Here is a 19,972-nt window from a genome sequence, read left to right on the forward strand (position 1 = left end):
CCCCGCCAACCAAGCCTTGTCCGGAATCTCAGGCAGTGCCCACTCCCTATTTCAGCTGCCTACCCACAGCCAGACATCATGCCCTCTAGCTTGGGTATGTGCCAGCCTCTGCTCTCATCCAATCCGATTCCAGTCTTGCTCCTGCCGATTCTTCCCAAGGTGACGTAGATGGCACATCCCACCAGCTCCAACTCCTGCTATGGCTCCCCAGTACCCCTGTGGCGAAAAGACCTACAAGGTCTTGCAATTCTGGCTATGCTGGTCTGTCTCACCATTTGTCACTCCCCAAACCTCCAGCCCTTGATCCCTCAAGTGCCATGGCTTTCCTCCACCGTGCAGAGACCTGACTCAGCTGTCACTTCCTTCAGGCCGTTCTCCCTGACCCCCAAGGCTGGGTGAGCTGTTACCGCTGGGTTCCCTGTGCATCCAGTATTACTCTGGTCACTTGAGCACCTCCCTATTAGATCACCACCTACATGGGGGCAGCAACCGCGTCTTCCTTATCCACCATCGTACACCGCCACCCCCAGCTGATCATTCATTCCTTAATGGATGTTTACTGCATGAGGAACACCCGTGCGTCCGGGCCCTCACTCGTTCCAGACTCTCCTCCTGCGTATCCCGGCGCGGACACACGTACAATACCCCTAGCCCCAACCAAGCCTGAGCGAGTCTGGCCTGGAAGTAGGGCCCTTGCGGCAAGGGGACTGCAGGTGCGAAAGCGAGGCGCCCGGCATCAGGGGCCCGGCTCACCTCGCCCAGCGCCTGCAGGCTCTTCACGGCGCCCACCACCGCTTGGTGCTCCACGCCCAGCTCGGCCGCCAGCTCCGCACTGTCCAGGCCGCCATCGGCCGCCTGCAGCCGCCGCAGCAGCAGCTCCGCCACCGGACCATCCGCCATAGCTGCCTCCAGCACGCGCGGCGTGTCCCGGCCGCAGCCTGAACAACCGGATCCGGAAACCCGAGTTGGTCCGCCATCTTGAGTGTGGCCACTGCAGTGTAGAACTTAGTGCGTCGCCATGTTGGGTGTGGCAAAAGAGCTGCAAGACGTGCAAAGAACTCGGTCCCTATCTCCACTCTGGCTCATCCGCTGGCTTCTGGTTGACCAAAGAGGTAAAATAGGTGACCTCAAGGTCAGAAGCACAGTTCTGTTTTGAATTTCAACTAGCCTGACCTCCAGCGGGTTGTGTGACCTTGGACTTCACCCTCTCTGAGCCTGGGAGCCCTCTGCTCCTCTGAGATTCTCCTTTGCCCTGGGGGACGGCAGTAACTGGTGGGCTCTCAAGATGGTCATTTCGCATGTAAACTGCTTTGAAATTTTCAAAGGGAGGCTGGGTAGGGACCATTCCCCATTTATAGAGGGTTGAAGGACTCACCTACCAATATTAATAGTTAAGGTGGCAGCTAACATGTATGGACTGCTTCCTATGTGCCCAGCCCAGTGCCAAGTACTTCAGGTATATTATTTCATTTCTCCCCAAAACTTTATGATGTAGATACTGATATAACCCCCATTTCACAGATGAGGAAACTGAGGCTCAGAGGGTGATAATGATTTGCCCAAGGTTCTACAGGGACTTGGTAGAAATGGGGTCAGAAATTATAACCCTCCAGGTCCATTCCCATGCTCTGATAAAATCAGTATGTCAGGGCAATAACGTATAGTCTAGATTAGTGCTATCCTATAGAAATATAACGTGAGACACAAATGTAATTTTAAATTTCCTGGCCGGGCACAGTGGCTCACACCTATAATCCTAGGACTTTGGGAGGCCAAAGTGGGAGGATCACTTGAGGCCACGAGTAAAAGACCAGCCTGAGCAACATAGTGAGACCCTGTCTCAACAAAAAACTAAAAAATTACCAGGGTGTGGTATTGTCTCTTTTATTTAATTTTCTGTTCTCTTTGTTTTTGGCGAAAGCAGCATGTAACTTACAAACGAATGGTGTGGTGTTTTGTGCCTGTGGTCCTAGCTACTCAGGAGGCTCAGGCAGGAGGATAGCTTGAGCCCAGGAGTTTGAGATTGCTGTGAACTAATGATGCACTCTAGCCCAGGCAACAGAACAACAGAATGAGACCCCTGTCTCAAAAAAAAAAAAAAAAGTCCTAGTAGCAAGGTTAAAAAAAAAAGTCAAATTAACTTTGAGAAACTATTTAACCTAGTACATCTAGATTACTTTTCAACCCTCAATACAAAGATGACTAGTGAAATATTTTATGCTTTTTTTCATATGAAGCCTTCAGAATGTGATGTGTATGTTACACTTACAGGACATCTCAGTTCAGACCAGCCACATTTCAAATGGTCAGCAGTCATATGTGGCCAGTGGCAACTATGTGAGACATTACAGGTAGATTCTAATCCCAGATCTGCCATTTATGTCATTCAGCGAAATCGTGGAATCTTTCTGTGCCTCAGTTTCTTGCCCAGCTGGAGACATGAGCCCAGGTTATTGTGAGGATTAAGTGATACAGTGCCCACACATACATGCAGCACTTGCTAATACTAAATTATGCATGGACCGTGTGTTAGGCAGAACACATTTATTCATTTAACATCACAATTGTTATTTGAGCCTGTAATATGAGGTTACTGATATCCCCCATTTCTGACCATACAGTAAGGGCCCATATTCAGGATGTGTCCCTTAAGTCACCCAGCAATTAGTTTTTAAGCCTGTTCTGTGCCAGGTGCTGCAGGAGACACTGGGGGAGTCGTGAGGGGAACAAGACAGGCAGTGTCTACCCCTGGGCAGGAAGCACCAAGCTCAGGTGTGCATTACACAGGAATGGAGGGAAGGTGGGAAGGTCAGTGGCAGGCCTAAGGGTGGTCACCAAAGGTACTGGCAGCCTCCTGAGGGGGTTGGGGGCAGGCTAGGCAATAATGGATACTGCCTGAGAGAAGGCGCAGAACCCAACTTCCCCATTACTCTTCATTTCTCCCTTTTCTTCTATTTTTAACCAAAGGCCCTTTACAAGTAATTTTTTTTCTTTTTTCCCTTTTTTTCATTCTTCCCCTTTCTGAGTCGCTACCACTAGCGAGAACAGATCCCCTCCCCACTCTTTTGCTTGGATTCCTCCCTTCCCCTTCCACAATCCACTCCAGTGTCCCCAAGCCCAGCGCCCATTTGCTCAGAGTTTGGAAAACCCCAAGCTCTCTTTCCTCCTCTCATAGCAGGAGGGCAGGGTGCTGGTGTCAGTCATGTGCTTCTGGATTCAGAAGAAGACTCCAGACCCAGGGGTCCTGCCCATCTCTCCTAGGACGTTATCTTCCGGGCCATCTGTGTCTTCTTTTCCTCCCTAAACGGAACCCCCTACTCTCTGGCCTATAGCCGTTTAATTGCAAAAGCCAGGCCGTTTGTGGGAGACCACAAGGCAGCGACCCCTTTCATTTACCGCTGAGAGGAGAGTAAAGGGGCGGCAGCGGCAGGGTAATAACCCTATCCCCACCCTAGGAGCCACAGCCTACAATCACATCTATGCTGCTTCCCCTGTCCTGAGACAGCTCTAAAAACTTTAAAAGCATTTCTGCCGGGTAGCATCTGGCCAGGTTAGCATCTGGCCAGGGTAGCCCCTCCAGGCCACTCAGGCGCGCCTGTCCCTTCAGAAGAGGCTAAATGAATGACTTGCCCCAGGTCACACAGCAGGAGTCCAACAGGTTGCCGGGGCGCTAGGGGGCGGAAGTAGGAGAGAGCTGGCAATGTCTCCCCGGCCTGCATGGCGGTAGCAGCACTGGGGAGCAGCCAAGCCCCACAGCCCCAGCTCCTGAGCTCTGTCCCACCCTAGGTGGAGAGAGGGGGAACGTTGTGGTGGGGGTTCCCCAAGTGCAAGGTAAGAAGTGGCTAGGAAAGCCTTGCCCACCCCTTCCACGTAGAGGGAATGGGAGAGGGCGAAGCTGCGGAAGGGTCCCGGTCCCGCGCGGACACACCTGCGCTCGCGCGGGTTCTTTCAACGCCCAGAAGGAGAGCGACGCGCGCGGCCGACGGCGGGGTTGGGCTCAGGTCTGGTCACATGACCTGCAATGAGTGGCTCATGGCCCCCACCTTACCAGTGGGCGTCCCCCACAACGCGTGGTCGAGCCTCATTGGCCGGTGGTGCAGCCAATAGAAATCGGCCATCTGGGAACCCAGCGTTCCGAGGCACAGCCGAACCTGCTGATCCGAGAAGGGTCCAATGGAAAGGAAGGGCCGTAGCCTCGGACCAATGATAAAGCGTAGGGGGCGGGCGTAAGGGCCGGGTCAGGTTGGTTTGAGAGGCGGGCGTGTATAAAGGCGCCAGGCGGGCGGCGGCGTCGGTCTGTACTGCAGAGCCGCTGCTGGAGGATCGTTTTAAAGGGCCCGCGCGCCGCCGCCCCCTCGGCCCGCCATGCTGCTAACCGTGCCGCTGCTGCTCGGCCTCCTCGGCCTGGCCGCCGCCAAGCCCTCGGTCTATTTCAAGGAGCAGTTTTTGGACGGAGGTAACGCCTGGTTCCGCCTCGAAGCCGCCTAGACGACGCGGCAGGCCCCCTAGCCCGGATCTGCGTTTACGTCTGTAATTACCGCTCAGAGGGCCAACACGGTGGCCCCTCGGGACTACAGCCGCGGGCGATCCATCTTCTGTGTCCCCGGGGAGCGCGGAGGGCGCGGCGACCTCCCGCGGCGGGAGTTGGGGTTCGCCTGATGATCTTTTAAGCCACTCGAGTTGTCAAACTAGACATTGGGGTGGGGAGAATCGGGGGATCTTCTTCCCTGCCCCCAGCAGCTTGTGGCTCTCCGCAGATGTTTGGTGGGGGGGAGGGGCGTTCTAGCCCGGCTGAGCTGACTTAATCCTCTGACCCCCTTAGATGGGTGGACCCACCGCTGGATTGAATCCAAACACAAGTCAGATTTTGGCAAATTCGTTCTCAGTTCCGGCAAGTTCTACGGTGACCAGGAGAAAGATAAAGGTAAGAGCCTGGGAATGGGTACTCAGATCCAGGAGGACTCCTTGTAGCAGGGGAGGTGGAGGAAGGGGGGAGTCGGCTGTACCTCCGAGGTGTTAGGGTCCTTGGTGGGGTCAGGGCCCAACAGTGACCTCACTGTCGTCTCATCTCAGGGTTGCAGACTAGCCAGGATGCCCGCTTTTACGCTCTGTCGGCCAGATTTGAACCCTTCAGCAACAAGGGCCAGACGCTGGTGGTGCAGTTCACTGTGAAACACGAGCAGAACATTGACTGTGGGGGCGGTTACGTGAAACTGTTTCCGGATGGTTTGGACCAGACGGACATGCACGGAGATTCGGAGTACAACATCATGTTTGGTGAGGGGTTGTGCCCTGGTGCTGACCTCTGTCCCTTTAGTTGGAGGGAGACTGGTACCCTGTGAGTTCCTTATAACTTAGGAAGGTGATGTTGTGAACATAGAAAGGACTTGAATAATTAGTTTTTTTCTCTGGAGGAGAAGTTAAAGGGATAGGTCACAGTTTGCAACTTATTGTGTTATGATTGTAGATCTATTCTGTTAGTTTGTGTAATTATACATAGGTATCTTCCAAATTTAGAAATAAGGATGTTGAGTTCTAGAGCACTGCTTTTTTTTTAACTTAAGGCTCCGCCCACAGCCCCATCAGGGCAGAGTCAGGTTCTAAACCTCATCTTTTCAGCCTGGACAGACCCGAGTTTAAGAACTGAGTTTTCCTTTTGTAAATGGGGGTGGGGGCCTGGAAATGGTGGGCAGTCTCTGATTTCTTAACTTGATCGGCTTCTCGCCTAGGCCCCGATATCTGTGGCCCTGGCACCAAGAAGGTTCATGTCATCTTCAACTACAAGGGCAAGAACGTGTTGATCAACAAGGACATCCGTTGCAAGGTGTGCCTGGGGGTGGTTGCAGGTGGCTGTCGGGAGGCTCCAAGGCCAGCTTGGTGAGGTGGGCCACTCACCTCCTGCCCTCCTCAGGACGATGAGTTTACGCACCTGTACACGCTGATCGTGCGGCCAGACAACACGTACGAGGTGAAGATCGACAACAGTCAGGTGGAGTCGGGGTCCTTGGAGGATGACTGGGACTTCCTGCCACCCAAGAAGATAAAGGATCCTGATGCTGCCAAGCCGGAAGACTGGGACGAGCGGGCCAAGATCGATGACCCCACAGATTCCAAGCCCGAGGTTGGTACTTGGGTAGGGGCTCTCTCCCTCGGAGGGTGTGGAAGACAGCTGGGCCATGTCTGACCTCTTCATGTCCTCCCAGGACTGGGACAAGCCTGAGCACATTCCTGACCCTGACGCTAAGAAGCCTGAGGACTGGGATGAAGAGATGGATGGAGAGTGGGAACCACCAGTCATTCAGAACCCTGAGTACAAGGTGGGCCTGGGAGCTGTCAACAGGGCTGGGCTCACAGTGGGGGGGTGCATCTCACTCACTCTCTGATTCCCTTTCCTTCCACAGGGCGAGTGGAAGCCCCGGCAGATCGACAACCCAGATTACAAGGGCACCTGGATCCACCCAGAAATCGACAACCCTGAGTACTCCCCTGATCCCAACATCTACACCTATGACAGCTTTGCTGTGCTGGGCCTCGATCTCTGGCAGGTGAGACACAGAGGGAAAAGGAGGATCCCTAGGGGACCTCAAGTGCTCAGAGTTAACCAAGAGGAAAGGGACAGGGTAGGACTCAACCCCAGATAGGTCTGACTCAAAAATGGTGTTTTGGCCGGGCGCGGTGGCTCACGCTTGAAATCCTAGCACTCTGGGAGGCCGAGGCGGGCGGATTGTTTGAGCTCAGGAGTTCGAGACCAGCCTGAGCAAGAGCGAGACCCTGTCTCTACTAAAAATAGAAATAAATTAATCGGACAACTAAAAATATATAGAAAAAAATTAGCTGGGCATGGTGGTACATGCCTGTAGTCCCAGCTACTCTGGAGGCTGAGGCAGGAGGATCGCTTGAGCCCAGGAGTTTGAGGTTGCTGTGAGCTAAGCTGACGCCACAGCACTCTAGCCGAGGCAAAAGAGTGAGACTCTGTCTCAAAAAAAAAAAAAAAAATGGTGTTTTTTTCCCTGAGGTATTTTCTGCTCTGTCCCCTTTTGAGTTCTTATTACGTGTCAAGTAATTCCTGGAATGTTTATGCAAATGAACTTATTTAACTACCCCTAATGACCTAGAAGCTGGTCAGATAACCCAGTTAGAAGGTTAGCTGGGGCTGGGCACAGTGGCTCATATCTGTAATCCCAGCACTTTGGGAGGTTGAGGCAGGAGGATTGCTTGAGGCCAGGGGTAGAAGACTAGCCTGTGTGACATAGCCAGACTCCATCTCTACAAAAAATACACAAATTAGCTGTACGTGGTGATACGCACCTGTAGTTCCGCTACTCGGGAGGATCGCTTGAGCCCAGGAGTTCTAAGCTTCAGCGAGCTATGATCATGCCACTGTGCTCCAGCCTAGGCAACAGAGCGAGACCCTGCCTCTTAAACAAAAAGGCATAAAATTAGCTGGAACTGAATTGTTTTGTCTGTTTTGGGCACTGTAGTACCTTCTGTGCCTAGGACAAATCGTGGTAGGTAGCAGGTATTTGAATAGTAACTGACTAAGGGGTGTGGAGTCTCAGATGAGGAAACTGGGCTGCAGAGAAATGAAGTCACAAGGTCACATAGGCAGGAAATGGCAGAGCTGGGATTTGAACCCAGGCAGTGTGGCCCCACAACCTCCATCTTTTCTAGCTTCAATGCTGGGAATGTTAACACCCTTATTGGCAGAAGCAGATGGTAGGAAGCAGTGTGTAGTGGTTATGGGAACGTGGTTGGGAGCCTTGTTCAAAGCCAGGGCTAGCGGGTGTCACCTCTGACTACCCCTTCCTCCATTCATCTCTTCCAGGTCAAGTCTGGCACCATCTTTGACAACTTCCTCATCACCAACGACGAGGCATATGCCGAGGAGTTTGGCAATGAGACGTGGGGCGTCACAAAGGTGGGGCCTGCTCCCGATTTTTGGGGGGTGGGCAGGGCTGGCAGAGGCGCCAGGTGCTGAGGCGTGTGGTCTATGCATGCAGGCAGCAGAGAAGCAAATGAAGGACAAACAGGACGAGGAGCAGAGACTCAAAGAGGAGGAGGAGGACAAGAAGCGCAAGGAGGAAGAGGAGGCTGAGGACAACGAAGACGAGGAGGACAAAGACGACGATGAAGAGGACGAAGAGGACAAGGAGGATGACGAAGAGGAAGATGCCCCTGGCCAGGCCAAGGACGAGCTGTAGAGGCTGTGCCACCTGCCTCCGGGGCTGGACTGAGGCCCGAGCGCTCCCCACCGCAGAGCCGGCTGCGCCAAATAATGTCTCTATGAGACTCGAGAACTTTCATTTTTTTCCAGGCGGGTTCAGATTTGGGTTGAATTTTTGGTTCTGTGCCCCCCCCTTTTTTTAAACTAGTGTTTTGTCTTGGATTCTCTTTCATCCCTCACTTCCCGTTCTTTCTTGAGTTGACATCTTTTCCTGCCTCTGTGCCCGTCTCTCCCGGATCCTTTAGCCTCTCTCCACTCCGGGGGCAGCGGTGTGGAGGAGAAGCCACAGGCCTGAGATTCCACCTTCTCTCCTTCCTGGAGCCCAGAGAGGGGCAGAAGAGGGTGGCATCTCCAGTCCCCCAGCACTGAGAAAGAATTGGGGCTTTTCCCATTTACCCCCTCCCTTTATCTTCCGCTGCCCCCAGGACTGGGCCACTTCTGGGTGGGGCAGCAGGTTCCAGCTGGGCTCACACTGAGAATGTAAGAATTACAAACAATTTCTATTAAATTAAGTTTTGTGTCTCCTCCCCTGCGTCTCCTTCTGGGGGAGGACAGATGCCCAGGGATCCTGGTGGCTCAAGGGTAACTCCTGAGTAAGGCTCATTTTCCAATTGCTGCTAAAAGGTTGGCTGAGTGTTCCGCAAGATTATAGGGGCCTTTATTTACCTGATAACCCCCAAACCAATGAGAGAATGACTTGCTGCTGTAAATACTCCATGTGTAACTCAGAGTCCTTGCACCTAACTGGTAAGTTTTGGTTCTTACACCAGTCTGATTAAGATGACTAAGGTCCTCAACTTAGGGGGTTGGGGCAGGGTTTTGAACTCACATCTTGGCCACCATCACATACCTGTACATTTTACAGAGCCGTATGTATCTCTTGCATATTAAGGAGCAAGACTAGCTGGGCTCAGGGGCTCATGCCTGCAGTCCCAGCACTTTGGGAGGCCAAGGCAGGAGGATCATCTTGAGGCCTGGAGATCAAGACACGCCTCTGCAACATAGCAACACCCTGTCCCTACAAAAAAATAGTTTTGGCAGTGCACACCTGTAGTCCCAGCTACTTGGGAGGCTAAAGCGGGACGATCGCTGGAGCCCAGGAATTCAAGGCTCCATGTGAGCTATGATCACCCCACCACACTCCAGCCTGGGTGACATCAAAGACCCCTGTCTCTTAAAAAAAAAACAAGACTACATAGCGTAATTGCACAATTTCAAACATTTTTATACCAGCCAGGGGTGTTCAAAGATATTAATTCTTTTTATAATCAAGGAAATAGATTCAGAGATGGTATGTAACTTGCCCAGGGACCCATGGTCTTTAAGGGCAAGTTGGGAAAGAGGTGGGCCCAAGGAAGGGAGCAGAGTTTGAGGGCCTGGATTACTAGACAACTGGACTACCAGGTCACCTCTGTTAGGGTTCTCGAGGCTGCCACTTAAAAGTCCATTGTGGGTAGGAGAATGAGGGGAATTCTCTGTCCCTTGTTGCAGCAGAGAGAGTTAAGAAGCTCTCCATTGGCCCTGGCTAACTGGTGGAAGCTTGGGCATGCAGTGGAGGGAAAAGCAGCATGAGTTACAATTGGGCAATCAGTGAGGTGTCAGGTGGCTGCCTGGCTTGGGTGAATGGATGGGTATGCTGAGAAGAGCACGTCTGGAGGGTAATTGCCAGTTCAGGACATGCGAATGTTGCCCCAGCCTCTCTGGTCTCTGCAACCAATCACCACCCCCACACACCAGCTCCTTCCTGGGAGATCCAGCTGAGCCTCCATCCAGTTCCCTAAAGCTGCGGTCCCCAACCCCTGTGGCCTCCCCATCCATTGAAAAATTGTCTTCCATGAAACCAGTCCCTGGTGCCAAAAAGGTTGGGGACTGCTGCCCTAAAGCACCCTCCAGTTCAGGTGAACTAACCCCTGCCCCAACTCCCCCTATTCCTTAGCCTGTCTTCTTTCATGCTTCTCTTCTGGGTTCCTGTGACCCAGCCCAATCCCTCTGGGAAGCCTCCAGGATTGGTGCATCTAGGGTGGGTTGAATTATGTATTCAACATAAGGAGACATTGAAAGTGAACATCTTCATTAACTACTTTTGGGGTCAGACTGTGGATAGAGGGGTTAACAAATCAGTAGGAGTTGGGAACTAGAACTGTAGGTTCATTTCAAAAATCCAGATCTTCAAGAATGAATGAAGGAGGCCACAAAACTGCCCCCGCCCCGCACTCCAGCACTCCAGCCTGGGCGACAGAGACTCCCTACTTCTTTAAAAAAAAAACTAAAAACATTTTTTCAGTAATTTTTGGTGACCTTTCCGGTATCCTTTCTAGTCTTGAGTAACTTTCACTTTAAGTGTTCTAGCGGGTTACTGCCAAGGTGGTCAGTCCAGAATAAAAATCATTTGAAAAGGCAAAAATCATGGAAAAAGATTTTTATGGAAGAAACACAAACGTCTATAACAAATACAGGTACATGAAAAATTTTGTTCGACGTCAATTAAAAAACTCATTTGGGCGTAGAAGTGGGGACACTGGAACCATTTTGCGGCCACATGACGTCACCGCTAACGGGCATGGCGTCACTCAGGAAGCCACGTGACAGGTGTGCGGGCAGAGCAAGAAGCCCGTCCCCTCCTGCACGGCAGAGTTTGGTCTGCGCATGCGTGACCCAAGCGGATTCTCGTGCGCATGCCCAAAAATGCCAAGAGGGCGAGCGCGGGTCACGTGCGTTGGTGGTCAGCGCGCGCATCGCCTGCCCCGGAAGCGGTCGGCGCGCGGCTCGGCTGGGCGCTAAGATGGCGGCGGCGTGAGTTGCATGTTGTGTGAGGTTCCTGGGGCCGCCGCGTCGCTCGGGCCCCGCCATGGCCGTCACCATCACGCTCAAAACGCTGCAGCAGCAGACCTTCAAGATCCGCATGGAGCCTGACGAGACGGTGCGGGCCGGGCCGGAGCCCGGGGGCGGGAGCGACGGGTGCCGGGGGTGGGGTGGGGGCGGGGAGGCCGGGATCCCAACGGGAGGGGTAGGGAGGATGTCTCGGGCCCAGCCCTGCCCGTCCCCCCAGCCTGTCGGACTTTCCTGGAACCCCACCATGGTCCCTGGCCCAGCCCCTGGCGGCTCGGGCGGCGCTCTTGGGCAGCTCTCCGGGCGAGGCCCCACCCCCGGGGCGCCCGCCAGGCCCCGGCTCCGATGTCAGCGCTCTCGCGGGACGCGGGAGCCACAGGCTCAGATTCCCGGCCAGGCCAAGCTCTCCGGGACTGGGGCTCCGCGTTCCCAGCTTTGCAGGCATCTCCTTCGGACGTTGGTGGGCGAATCTGGGAGTAATGACCAGGAGATGCTGAGCGGTGACGACAACGGCGACGATAGTGATAATAAACGGTCTCAGTCTTAATAGTTTTGGTGGTCTGTGTTTGTTGGCCGTTTATTCCTTATCAGTCACTGAGCGTGTTAGTGTTTTGCTGATGTGCAAAATGGGGTTGTCATTTGGGAACTCTGACTCTTCGAATTTTACAGATATGCAAACCTAGGGGTTAAAGAACTTTGCCACGGTCACATAAAACTTGGAATGGCAGAGCTGGGATTCAAATTCGGTTCTGCCTCATGTAAGAGCCCGAAGTCTAAACATTGTGCTGCCTTTTTAGCTGAGAGGAGAATTAGGACTTAATTCAACCACATTGAATATCAAATTGTATACTTGGCACTTTTTGCACGCCTACCTCATGAGAAAGACATCAAAGTCCACTTTTTTTTTTTTTAATTTTTTTGAGACTGAGTGTTCCTCTCTTGCTCAGGCTGGAGTGCAGTGCTCTGATCATAGCTCACTATAACCTCAAATTCTTGGGCTTGGGCTGGGTGCAGTGGCTCACATCTGTAATCCTAGCACTTTGGGAAGCCTAGGCGGGAGGATCACTTGAGATCAGGAGTTTGAGACCAGCTTGGGCAAGTGTGAGACCCCATCTCTACAAAACAGAGAAATTAGCTGGGCATGGGGGTGTGTGCCTGTAGTCCCAGCTCCTTGGGAGACTGAGGCAGTAGGATTACTTGAGCCCAGGAGTTTGAGGTTGCTGTGAGCTATGATGACACCACTGTACTCTAGCCCAGGCAACAGAGTGAGACTGTCTCTAAAAAAAAAAAAATTCTTGGGCTCAAACAATCCTCCTGTCTCAGCCTCTGGAGTAGGTGGGACTACAGGTGCCCACCACCAGGCCCGGGTAATTTTTCTATTTTTCATAGAGATGAGGTCCAGCTGTGTTGCTCACTCTGGTCTCAAACTCCTGGTGGGCTCCCAAAGTGTTGATTACAGGAATAAGCCACCATGCCTGGCTTTTAAGTGCACTTTATGTAGAAAAGGAAACTTTTTTTTGATCAGCTCAACTGTTTGACTTTGGAGAAGTTATTTAACCTTTCTGTTTCTCAGTTTTCTTAAATATAAAATGAGATCAGTGATATCTATTTTATAGTATTATGAAGCTTAAAAAGTATATATATACATTTACTGTAGCTAACTCTATCAATTTAGAATGCCTTCAGTAAATATTGATCACCATTACTGTCCACGGTCACCAGTGTGGAAATGGGGGGGCCCTCCTTTCTCTCCTTTATTTTGTTTTATTTCTCATCATACGTTACACCACCCAAGTTACTTACTTGTGTTTCTTCTCACATTAGTGTTCTCTTTCTGAGAACAGAGACTTGTATTTTGTTCTCTGCTGTGGCCTCCATGTCTAAAACAGCCTCAGTGCCTTAAACAGCACCTGGCACTTAATGGGAGTTCAGAAAATACTCTAGTGAATGGCACGATAATTGAATAAATTCAAATCTAGCCTGTTTGACTACAACGCTTCGCCTCCTTGCCATTGGGGCTTGCAGGCTCTGCCCCCCAAACTAGAAGGGAAGAGAATTTGGGGTTTGCAATGATCGTGTGTCCCCCTCCATCCAGGTGAAGGTGTTAAAGGAGAAGATAGAAGCTGAGAAGGGTCGTGACGCTTTTCCTGTGGCTGGACAGAAACTCATCTATGCCGGCAAGATCCTTAGTGATGATGTCCCCATTAGGGACTATCGCATCGATGAGAAGAACTTTGTGGTTGTCATGGTGACCAAGGTGGGTGACACGTGCTGGCTGGGAGGGTGGGTGGATTGGCCAGGCAGCTGGCAGAGAGCCTGTGTGCCTAGGAGAGATTAGCTATGAGCAAGGCGGGGCCGCAACAAGGTAGGGTGTTGGGGTCTGATAGAGATACTGACGCCAGCTCCCTTTTTCTTGCTGTCACAGGCCAAAGCTGGCCAGGGTACCTCAGCACCCCCGGAGGCTTCACCCACTGCTACCTTGGAGACCTCCACTTCCTTCCCGCCTGCCCCTGCCTCAGGCATGTCCCATCCCTCACCTACTGCCAGAGAGGACAAGAGTCCATCAGAGGAATCAGCCCCTACGACGTCCCCAGAGTCTGTGTCAGGGTAAGGCAAGGACAGCAGCCTCAGCTTGGGCCCTGACGTCCTAGCACATTCCAGCGCCCACACACGTGGTCCCATACACCTGGAGGGAGGGCAAGCCACCAGAAGCCAGGGTCCGATTTCTCTCTCTTGAATTTGCAGCTCTGTTCCCTCTTCAGGTAGCAGCGGGCGAGAGGAAGACGCGGCCTCCACGCTAGGTGGGTGGGTGGTCCCCAGGGCAGAGGCAACTGGGTGATCCAGCCATCAGCTGGGCCTTGTCTGTGTGTGGGAGGGCCTGGGAGCTCCCCTTGCCTCTTCCTGGTGACCCAGGTCTTGCTGCTCCTTCCACAGTGACTGGCTCTGAGTATGAGACGATGCTGACGGAGATCATGTCCATGGGCTATGAGCGGGAGCGGGTCGTGGCCGCCCTGAGAGCTAGCTACAACAACCCCCACCGAGCCGTGGAGTACCTACTCACGGTGAGGTGGGGCCACCGCCTCCTGGGGAGGCCTTGAGGGAGTCCATGGGCCTCACTGCCCTGCTGGGCATTCGGGGAGGCAAACCTGCTCTGAAAAGCCTTTGAGTAGTGGTTGCAGCCACTAAAGGCTTCCTGCAGGAGGCTGGCCATGCGTGGGTGGTGGGCTTATGAAGGGCGGGGCAAAGGCCTCCCTCGGCTCCTGCCAGAGCATGGAGGGAGGTAGTGGGAGGTCTGTGCATTAGAGCTGAATAGGACCCCTGACAGGGAATTCCTGGAAGCCCCGAGCCAGAACACGGTTCTGTCCAGGAGAGCCAGGTGTCCGAGCAGCCGGCTACAGAAGCAGGTGAGCGGGCGGGAGGTGTGTGTGGGGTGTCTGCTGGCAAGGCACCCGACTCCCCACGCCCTGGGAGCCTAGCATGGTGTCTGACCACACCCTTTGCTGCTACTAGCAGGAGAGAACCCCCTGGAGTTCCTGCGTGACCAGCCCCAGTTCCAGAACATGCGACAGGTGATCCAGCAGAACCCGGCGCTGCTGCCTGCTCTGCTCCAGCAGCTGGGCCAGGAGAACCCTCAGCTTTTGCAGGTGCGGTCCCAGGGGCATACGGAGCCAGGGCGGGCACCGTTTCCCTGCTCTGCAGGCACCACAGCCCACAGTGTATATATAGTTCTATGCCAGGACAGACTCCCCACCACCCATGCTTCCTGTGACCTGTTTTGTAACCCACCGCCCTGTGAGGTACGGGTGCTGTTAATAGCACGCACCACAGAAAACACCAGAGGCTCAAGGCAGCCTGTCACGCCCAGAGTCATGCAGCTGGTGGAGCGTGTCTGGGTCCTGGGCCAGGCTCTGGCTCCAGCTCCACATACAGCTGGCACTGTGTAAATGTCTGTAAGGCTCTGTGGCAGCACCCAGGACAGCTGTGTCCCAGTTGGCTCTGGGACCACTGTGCTCACTGAGGTTCCATCCTGCCCTTGAAGGTTCACAGGCAGAGAGGCAGTGGGCCCCTGGGTACAAGCAGGGTCCTCGGGGCCCAGAGGAGTGTAGCACATTCCCCTAGGTCCTCTGTGAAGTGTCTCCCTCTCCTGGCTCGGGACCCACCATCTGCTGCTTCTCCCCTCGATTCTCAGTTCCTCATGCTTCTGCCCACCTCTCCTCTTCACTGCACTCAGTGCTCCTCCTGGGGGCCTCAGTCTGGGCGATGACTCCCAGACCTGTGCGAGCAGCCCAGCCCTCTCTGGACGCCATGCTCACCCGTAGCCAACTTGACATCTCTGTGAAAGTGCTTTTTAGGCTAGACGTGGGGCCAGGTGACTGAAAAAGCACTTGTTTGATGTAGACGAAAGTAGAGAGGGTTGTAGCAGAACCTTTAGATACCCAACACCTGGATACGTTAACTTCCCTAAAAGATATGCAGATTGTGTCTGCTCCCCACTTAATGGCCCCCACCATGGCTTCCCGTTGCACCAGAGCAAAGTGGGTCCGGCTCTGGCCTTCCTCTCTGGTCTCATCTTCTGCCCCTCTCCTCCTTCCTTGTTTTACTCTGTTCTTGCCAGGTGAGTCTTCTGTTTATGGGATTTGCCAAATGTATCCACCCCCAGGGCCTTTGCACTTGCTGTTTGTGCTACCTGGAGGAGCCCCTCTCCTCCCCTCCCCATCCCAGAGACCGCAGGCCCCTCCCTTGGCCCCCTAGCATCCTTCTAGCCCGACTACTGCAGTTGTCTGGTCCCTTTATTTGCTCACTTATAGTCCATCAGCTGCGGGGGGGGGGGGCCTCATGTCCACCGCTGTGCTGTTGTGTTTGGCTGATATTGGCACCTCTGAATATTTGCTGACTGAATGAAAAAACGGGCTGAAATGGTGACCTGGGAAGAGGGGGCAAGGGCTATGGGTCGCCATCCCTTCCCCTTTTTCTCCCACAGCAAATTAGCCGGCACCAGGAGCAGTTCATCCAGATGCTGAATGAACCCCCTGGGGAGCTGGCGGACATCTCAGACGTGGAGGGTGAGGTGGGTGCCATAGGCGAGGAGGCTCCGCAGATGAACTACATCCAGGTGACGCCGCAGGAGAAAGAAGCTATAGAGAGGGTAAGAGGCCTGGCCAAGGGGTGACTGCATGGGTGGGCCGGGTGCCCCCACCCCACCTGCTCATACCGGCCCGTGTCTTCCCACAGTTGAAGGCCCTGGGCTTCCCAGAGAGCCTGGTGATCCAGGCCTACTTCGCGTGTGAAAAAAACGAGAACTTGGCTGCCAACTTTCTCCTGAGTCAGAACTTTGATGATGAGTGATGCCAGGAGGCCAGGCCGCCCACTGCCCCCCACCCCACCCCAACTCCATGAAAGTTTTATAAAAGAAAAAATATATATATATTCATGTTTATTTAAGAAGTGGAAAAAAAATCAAAAACCTTAAAAAAAAAAAAAACAAAAAACAAACACCCCAGCTTCCCACCCTCCTAGAGTGGCCTTCATTCCCATCTTGGTCTAAGAAGACCCGGGCCAGACAGCTGTCCCTGTCCTCCTCCCCAGCCCAGCCTGCTCAAAGGAGCTGGCAGGACCAGGAGGCGACAGATGGGCCCCTCTTGGCCTCTGTCCCAGCTCCCTGCAGCCAGATGGAGAGGCGGCTGCTTGCTTCCCCATCCTCTGACGAGCCCCTTGAGGACCCCCTGCCCCACCCCCTTCCAGGATGAAGGGAAGCTGGAGCCCCAAACTTCGATCCTCCATTGGAGTGGCCCAAATCTTTCCATCTGGGGTGAGCCCTGAAAGGCCCAAGGCCGCCTCCCCAGCCTGGCCTTGGCCTCCAGCCTGGAGAAGGGGTAACATCAGCTCACTCTCAAGGCCACCCCTACCCTAGAACAGAACCGTGTCTCTGATAAAGGTTTTAAAGTGAATAAAGTTTTAAAAACCAGCCCTATGATCCGTGCCTGCTGGAGCATCCCACGCCAGCTTGTCTGGGTCTGGAGGCTAGTCGGGCACAGGCAATATGGGAATGCCGAGAAGGGGAGGGGGGTCTGTTAACCCCTGCAGGTTAGGGCTCCCAGTGTCTCCTCCCCTCTGGAAGCTGTCACATTCCCAGGCAGTGTGCCCCAGCCCCAGTTCAGCCTTGCAAGGGCTGCTGCTCCCCACCTCCACCATCCTCACCAGTCTGTTTTGGCTACACTCCCCCCCTGGTAATTGGCTAATTACTGGAGATTAATGTTGGTAAACAGAAGCCTTCTTCTCTTCTGCCATCTGCTCCTCCATTATTTGCCCATCGTATCCCCCTTTCTCTCCCCCGAAAGCCCCAGTCAGTCGGCATGGGCTAGAGTCCCCGTGTGAGCAGAGCTGGGTGGGGGACTCCCCAGCCCAGGTGCTGGAGTAGGAAGCAGGGGGCTTAGAGGCACACCTTGAAAGAGGATACAGAGCTCTTCAGGAGACTGTCAGATGGCAGGCTTTATTGGGAAAGGACAAAGCTCATGAGCTGGGTGCCCCAGAGGCTGCTGGGTCCTGGGCCGCAGCAGCTTCCATTGCAGCAGCTCTCGCCTCCTTCTTCTTTCTTTGTTTTTCCTCCTTGAGGCGCTTGCGTTGCTGCTTCTCTAGGTCCTGTAACAGCTCCTGGAAACGGGCGCTCCTTGGATCCACGTGGTAGCCCAGACGCTCCTGGGCCTCAGCCTGGAGCCGGGCCCTCCTCTCCTTGTCTGCCTGTGCCTTCTCCCAGCGCTCGCGCCGCTGCTGCCGCCAGTTCTCAATCATCTGTGGCATCTTGGCCATGCACTCTGCAATGTGCTGCTCCCTGCAGGGGCAGGAGGGTGGGCCGTGAGGACAGCCACATTCAGCCAAGGCAGAGCCCATCCACCCACATCCTACCCACAGCCGCCTCTCCCAACTCCCCCATGGAGATTTAAAAAAAAGGGGGGTGGGGAAGAAAAGTAATCACTGCCATTCACTGTCAGGAAAGGTCCTTGACAAGTAAAGAAACAGCAAGAGATGAAGAGAAAGTTACTTGTGCATGAACTTGATCACAGGGTGGGTTAAGTTCTCAGGGGCCAAGGCCAAGTAAATTCAACATTTCACTGAGCTGTCAACTGAGCCGTCTGAGTGCCACACACCATGCTGGGCCACTCCTATAGATAACCTGCTCCATTATTCCATAGACATCACTGAGCACCTACTGTATGCCAGGCCCAATTCTAGGCACAGGAGGGAAAGCAAGAAATAGACATTTCCCTCCAGTCCTATGCGTTCGTAGGTACCAGTCACAGCCCCATTTTTGAGGATTAGAAAAGTGAAGCTCTCATGTGTGAATGGGAAAAAGAAAGTGAAGCTGGAAGAATTAAACCCTATGTCAGGGTCACCCGGCTGGGGAGGGGTAGATGGGAGATCCTGCTCCACCTTGCACTGCCTGAGTGACTCCACCTCCCTGAGTTTTCTCATCTCTAAAATGAGGGTACTCATTGGGTGCGGTGTGCACTGTCTGGGGGGGATGGTCACAGCTGAAGCTTTGACTCCGTTGGGGCAAAGGCAATACATGTAACCTAAACATTTGTACCCCTATAATATGCTGAAATAAAAAATAAAGCAAATGAAGGCAATCCCCTCTTCCTCTTAAGGCATTGGAAAGACAAGAAGTTCAAACAGGAGGAACACACGAGCTGCTCTCCACCCCACGCCCCCCCAAGAGTGGCACGCTGTAGATGACCTTGGTCTTCTATTTTCCTCAAATGTAATCCTTCAGATCTGCCTCCAAATCCAACCTCTCTGCTTGATTCCAGGCCCCATCACCTCCCTGCCCTCACTTCCCACTTTGCCCAGCCACACTGGTCTCCTGGCTGTTCCTTAAGACACATCCTACCTCAGGGTCCCTGCACTGGCTGTTGCCTCTACCAGGAATGTTCTTCCTGAGATGTCCCTAAGGGTATGTCTGGGTTACTCCGGTCTCTGCTTAAACACCACCTCCTCAAGAGAGGCCTGAGAACTCCAAGTTGCCTTCAAGCATGCACTCTTCACCCTGTTTTATGGTGGTTTCCTGGTGGTCCTCTGTCGCCCTCTGAAATTATCTTGCCTGTTCCGTTCCCTTCTGGGACGGGGCGTTGCATACTGTAAGCGCTCAGTAAAGATTTGCTGATGAGTGGTTAAATGCACTTATTCAGGGTTTGTTTTGCGGCCGGCTGAGTATGCACGTAAACCTACAGCATTCAGACCCCACGGGTGCCTGCACACACGCACCTGTCCCGACGCTTCTGCTCCTCGGCCAGCTGCTGCACTCGCAGCGACTCCTGCATGGCCGCCAGGCTCGGGTACCACTCGCGCTCCTCGGCCTCCAGCTCTCGCAGCTGCTCCCGCGACGGCCACAGCGAACCCGGGGCCACCCCGGAGGCGTCGCCGTGACGCCCGAACTGCTTGGCCGCGTAGCGCGGCCCCAGCTGCCAGCGTGGGGTCAGCAGGTCCTCCGGGTCTGGCCACCAGGGTCCCGGCGAGCGGCGCGGGGGGGGCGGCGCCCGGTAGCCACGGGAGCCCGGGCCCAGGGTCGCCGCCAGCCCGAGGAGGCTACGCGCTTGTCTCGCGGGCGCCGCCATCTTGGCCGTGCGGGGTCCTCGCGCGCCGGCCGGGCTGTCCGCGGCACTGCCTGAGCGCGACGTCCGACGGGGCCAGGGCTGGGCTAGGGGCGTCCCCGCTGCTTAAGTTCGGGGACGAGGGAGGAGACGATAAACAGTTTATGCATCTTCAAGTATAGCTTTACACTTTATTTAAGCAGTTATTTATTAAAAACGTAATTTTAGGCCGGGAGCGGTGGCTCACGCCTGTAATCCTAGCACTCTGGGAGGCTGAGGCGGGTGGATCGCTCAAGGTCAGGAGTTCGAGACCAGCCTGAGCAAGAGCGAG

The 19,972-nt window shown here is 54.0% G+C and overlaps 4 protein-coding genes across 6 annotated transcripts in view; 2 read left to right on the plus strand and 2 right to left on the minus strand.

Moving 5' to 3' along the window:
- Positions 1–927, minus strand: part of FARSA (phenylalanyl-tRNA synthetase, alpha subunit) — a 7,930-nt gene extending 7,003 nt beyond the window's left edge. For both annotated transcript variants that reach the window (XM_012641391.1, XM_012641390.1), the window contains exon 1: positions 754–927. In XM_012641391.1, coding sequence (XP_012496845.1) covers positions 754–900 — 147 coding nt within the window. In that variant the 5' untranslated portion in view covers positions 901–927. The remainder of the gene's footprint in view (positions 1–753) is intronic.
- A 3,325-nt stretch (positions 928–4,252) lies between these two features.
- Positions 4,253–8,749, plus strand: CALR (calreticulin). Its single transcript, XM_012641392.1, has 9 exons — positions 4,253–4,456; positions 4,823–4,924; positions 5,074–5,277; positions 5,730–5,824; positions 5,912–6,121; positions 6,204–6,317; positions 6,402–6,545; positions 7,826–7,918; positions 8,001–8,749. Exons 1-9 carry the CDS (start codon positions 4,366–4,368, stop codon positions 8,199–8,201), a joined length of 1,254 nt encoding a protein of 417 aa, XP_012496846.1. The 5' UTR covers positions 4,253–4,365; the 3' UTR covers positions 8,202–8,749.
- Positions 8,750–10,919: 2,170 nt separating this feature from the next.
- RAD23A (RAD23 homolog A (S. cerevisiae)) lies at positions 10,920–17,016 on the plus strand. 2 transcript variants are annotated; one of them, XM_012641393.1, is made up of 9 exons: positions 10,920–11,144; positions 13,149–13,310; positions 13,479–13,660; positions 13,799–13,854; positions 13,988–14,115; positions 14,379–14,457; positions 14,564–14,697; positions 16,035–16,199; positions 16,286–17,016. In XM_012641393.1, exons 1-9 carry the CDS (start codon positions 11,073–11,075, stop codon positions 16,397–16,399), a joined length of 1,092 nt encoding a protein of 363 aa, XP_012496847.1. In that variant the 5' UTR covers positions 10,920–11,072; the 3' UTR covers positions 16,400–17,016. The 2 variants fall into 2 exon arrangements, with proteins under 2 accessions (XP_012496847.1, XP_012496848.1); XM_012641394.1 differs by having other exon boundaries at positions 14,567–14,697.
- A 498-nt stretch (positions 17,017–17,514) lies between these two features.
- GADD45GIP1 (growth arrest and DNA-damage-inducible, gamma interacting protein 1) lies at positions 17,515–19,699 on the minus strand. Its single transcript, XM_012641395.1, has 2 exons — positions 19,316–19,699; positions 17,515–17,882 (listed from the first exon to the last, which is right to left on the minus strand). The coding sequence occupies exons 1-2, from the start codon at positions 19,663–19,665 to the stop codon at positions 17,564–17,566; spliced, it is 669 nt and encodes a 222-aa protein (XP_012496849.1). The 5' UTR covers positions 19,666–19,699; the 3' UTR covers positions 17,515–17,563.
- Positions 19,700–19,972: the final 273 nt, after the last annotated feature.

The sequence above is a fragment of the Propithecus coquereli genome, unplaced genomic scaffold, assembly GCF_000956105.1.
Source record: "Propithecus coquereli isolate 6110/MARCELLA unplaced genomic scaffold, Pcoq_1.0 Scaffold164, whole genome shotgun sequence".
Classification (NCBI taxonomy): Eukaryota; Metazoa; Chordata; class Mammalia; order Primates; family Indriidae; genus Propithecus; species Propithecus coquereli.

What these genes read in the sequence shown, in the direction of transcription:
- GADD45GIP1 (XM_012641395.1), bottom strand. Translation starts at nt 19,665, where the DNA reads ATGGCGGCGCCCGCGAGACAAGCGCGTAGCCTCCTCGGGCTGGCGGCG. An exon ending in GAGCAGAAGCGTCGGGACAG is followed by an intron (nt 17,883 to 19,315) that starts GTGCGTGTGTGC and finishes CTGCCCCTGCAG; the next exon opens with GGAGCAGCACATTGCAGAGT.
- RAD23A (XM_012641393.1), top strand. Translation starts at nt 11,073, where the DNA reads ATGGCCGTCACCATCACGCTCAAAACGCTGCAGCAGCAGACCTTCAAG. An exon ending in AGACGCGGCCTCCACGCTAG is followed by an intron (nt 13,855 to 13,987) that starts GTGGGTGGGTGG and finishes CTCCTTCCACAG; the next exon opens with TGACTGGCTCTGAGTATGAG. An exon ending in CCGTGGAGTACCTACTCACG is followed by an intron (nt 14,116 to 14,378) that starts GTGAGGTGGGGC and finishes GACCCCTGACAG; the next exon opens with GGAATTCCTGGAAGCCCCGA.
- CALR (XM_012641392.1), top strand. Translation starts at nt 4,366, where the DNA reads ATGCTGCTAACCGTGCCGCTGCTGCTCGGCCTCCTCGGCCTGGCCGCC. An exon ending in TTCAGAACCCTGAGTACAAG is followed by an intron (nt 6,318 to 6,401) that starts GTGGGCCTGGGA and finishes TTCCTTCCACAG; the next exon opens with GGCGAGTGGAAGCCCCGGCA. An exon ending in TGGGCCTCGATCTCTGGCAG is followed by an intron (nt 6,546 to 7,825) that starts GTGAGACACAGA and finishes CATCTCTTCCAG; the next exon opens with GTCAAGTCTGGCACCATCTT.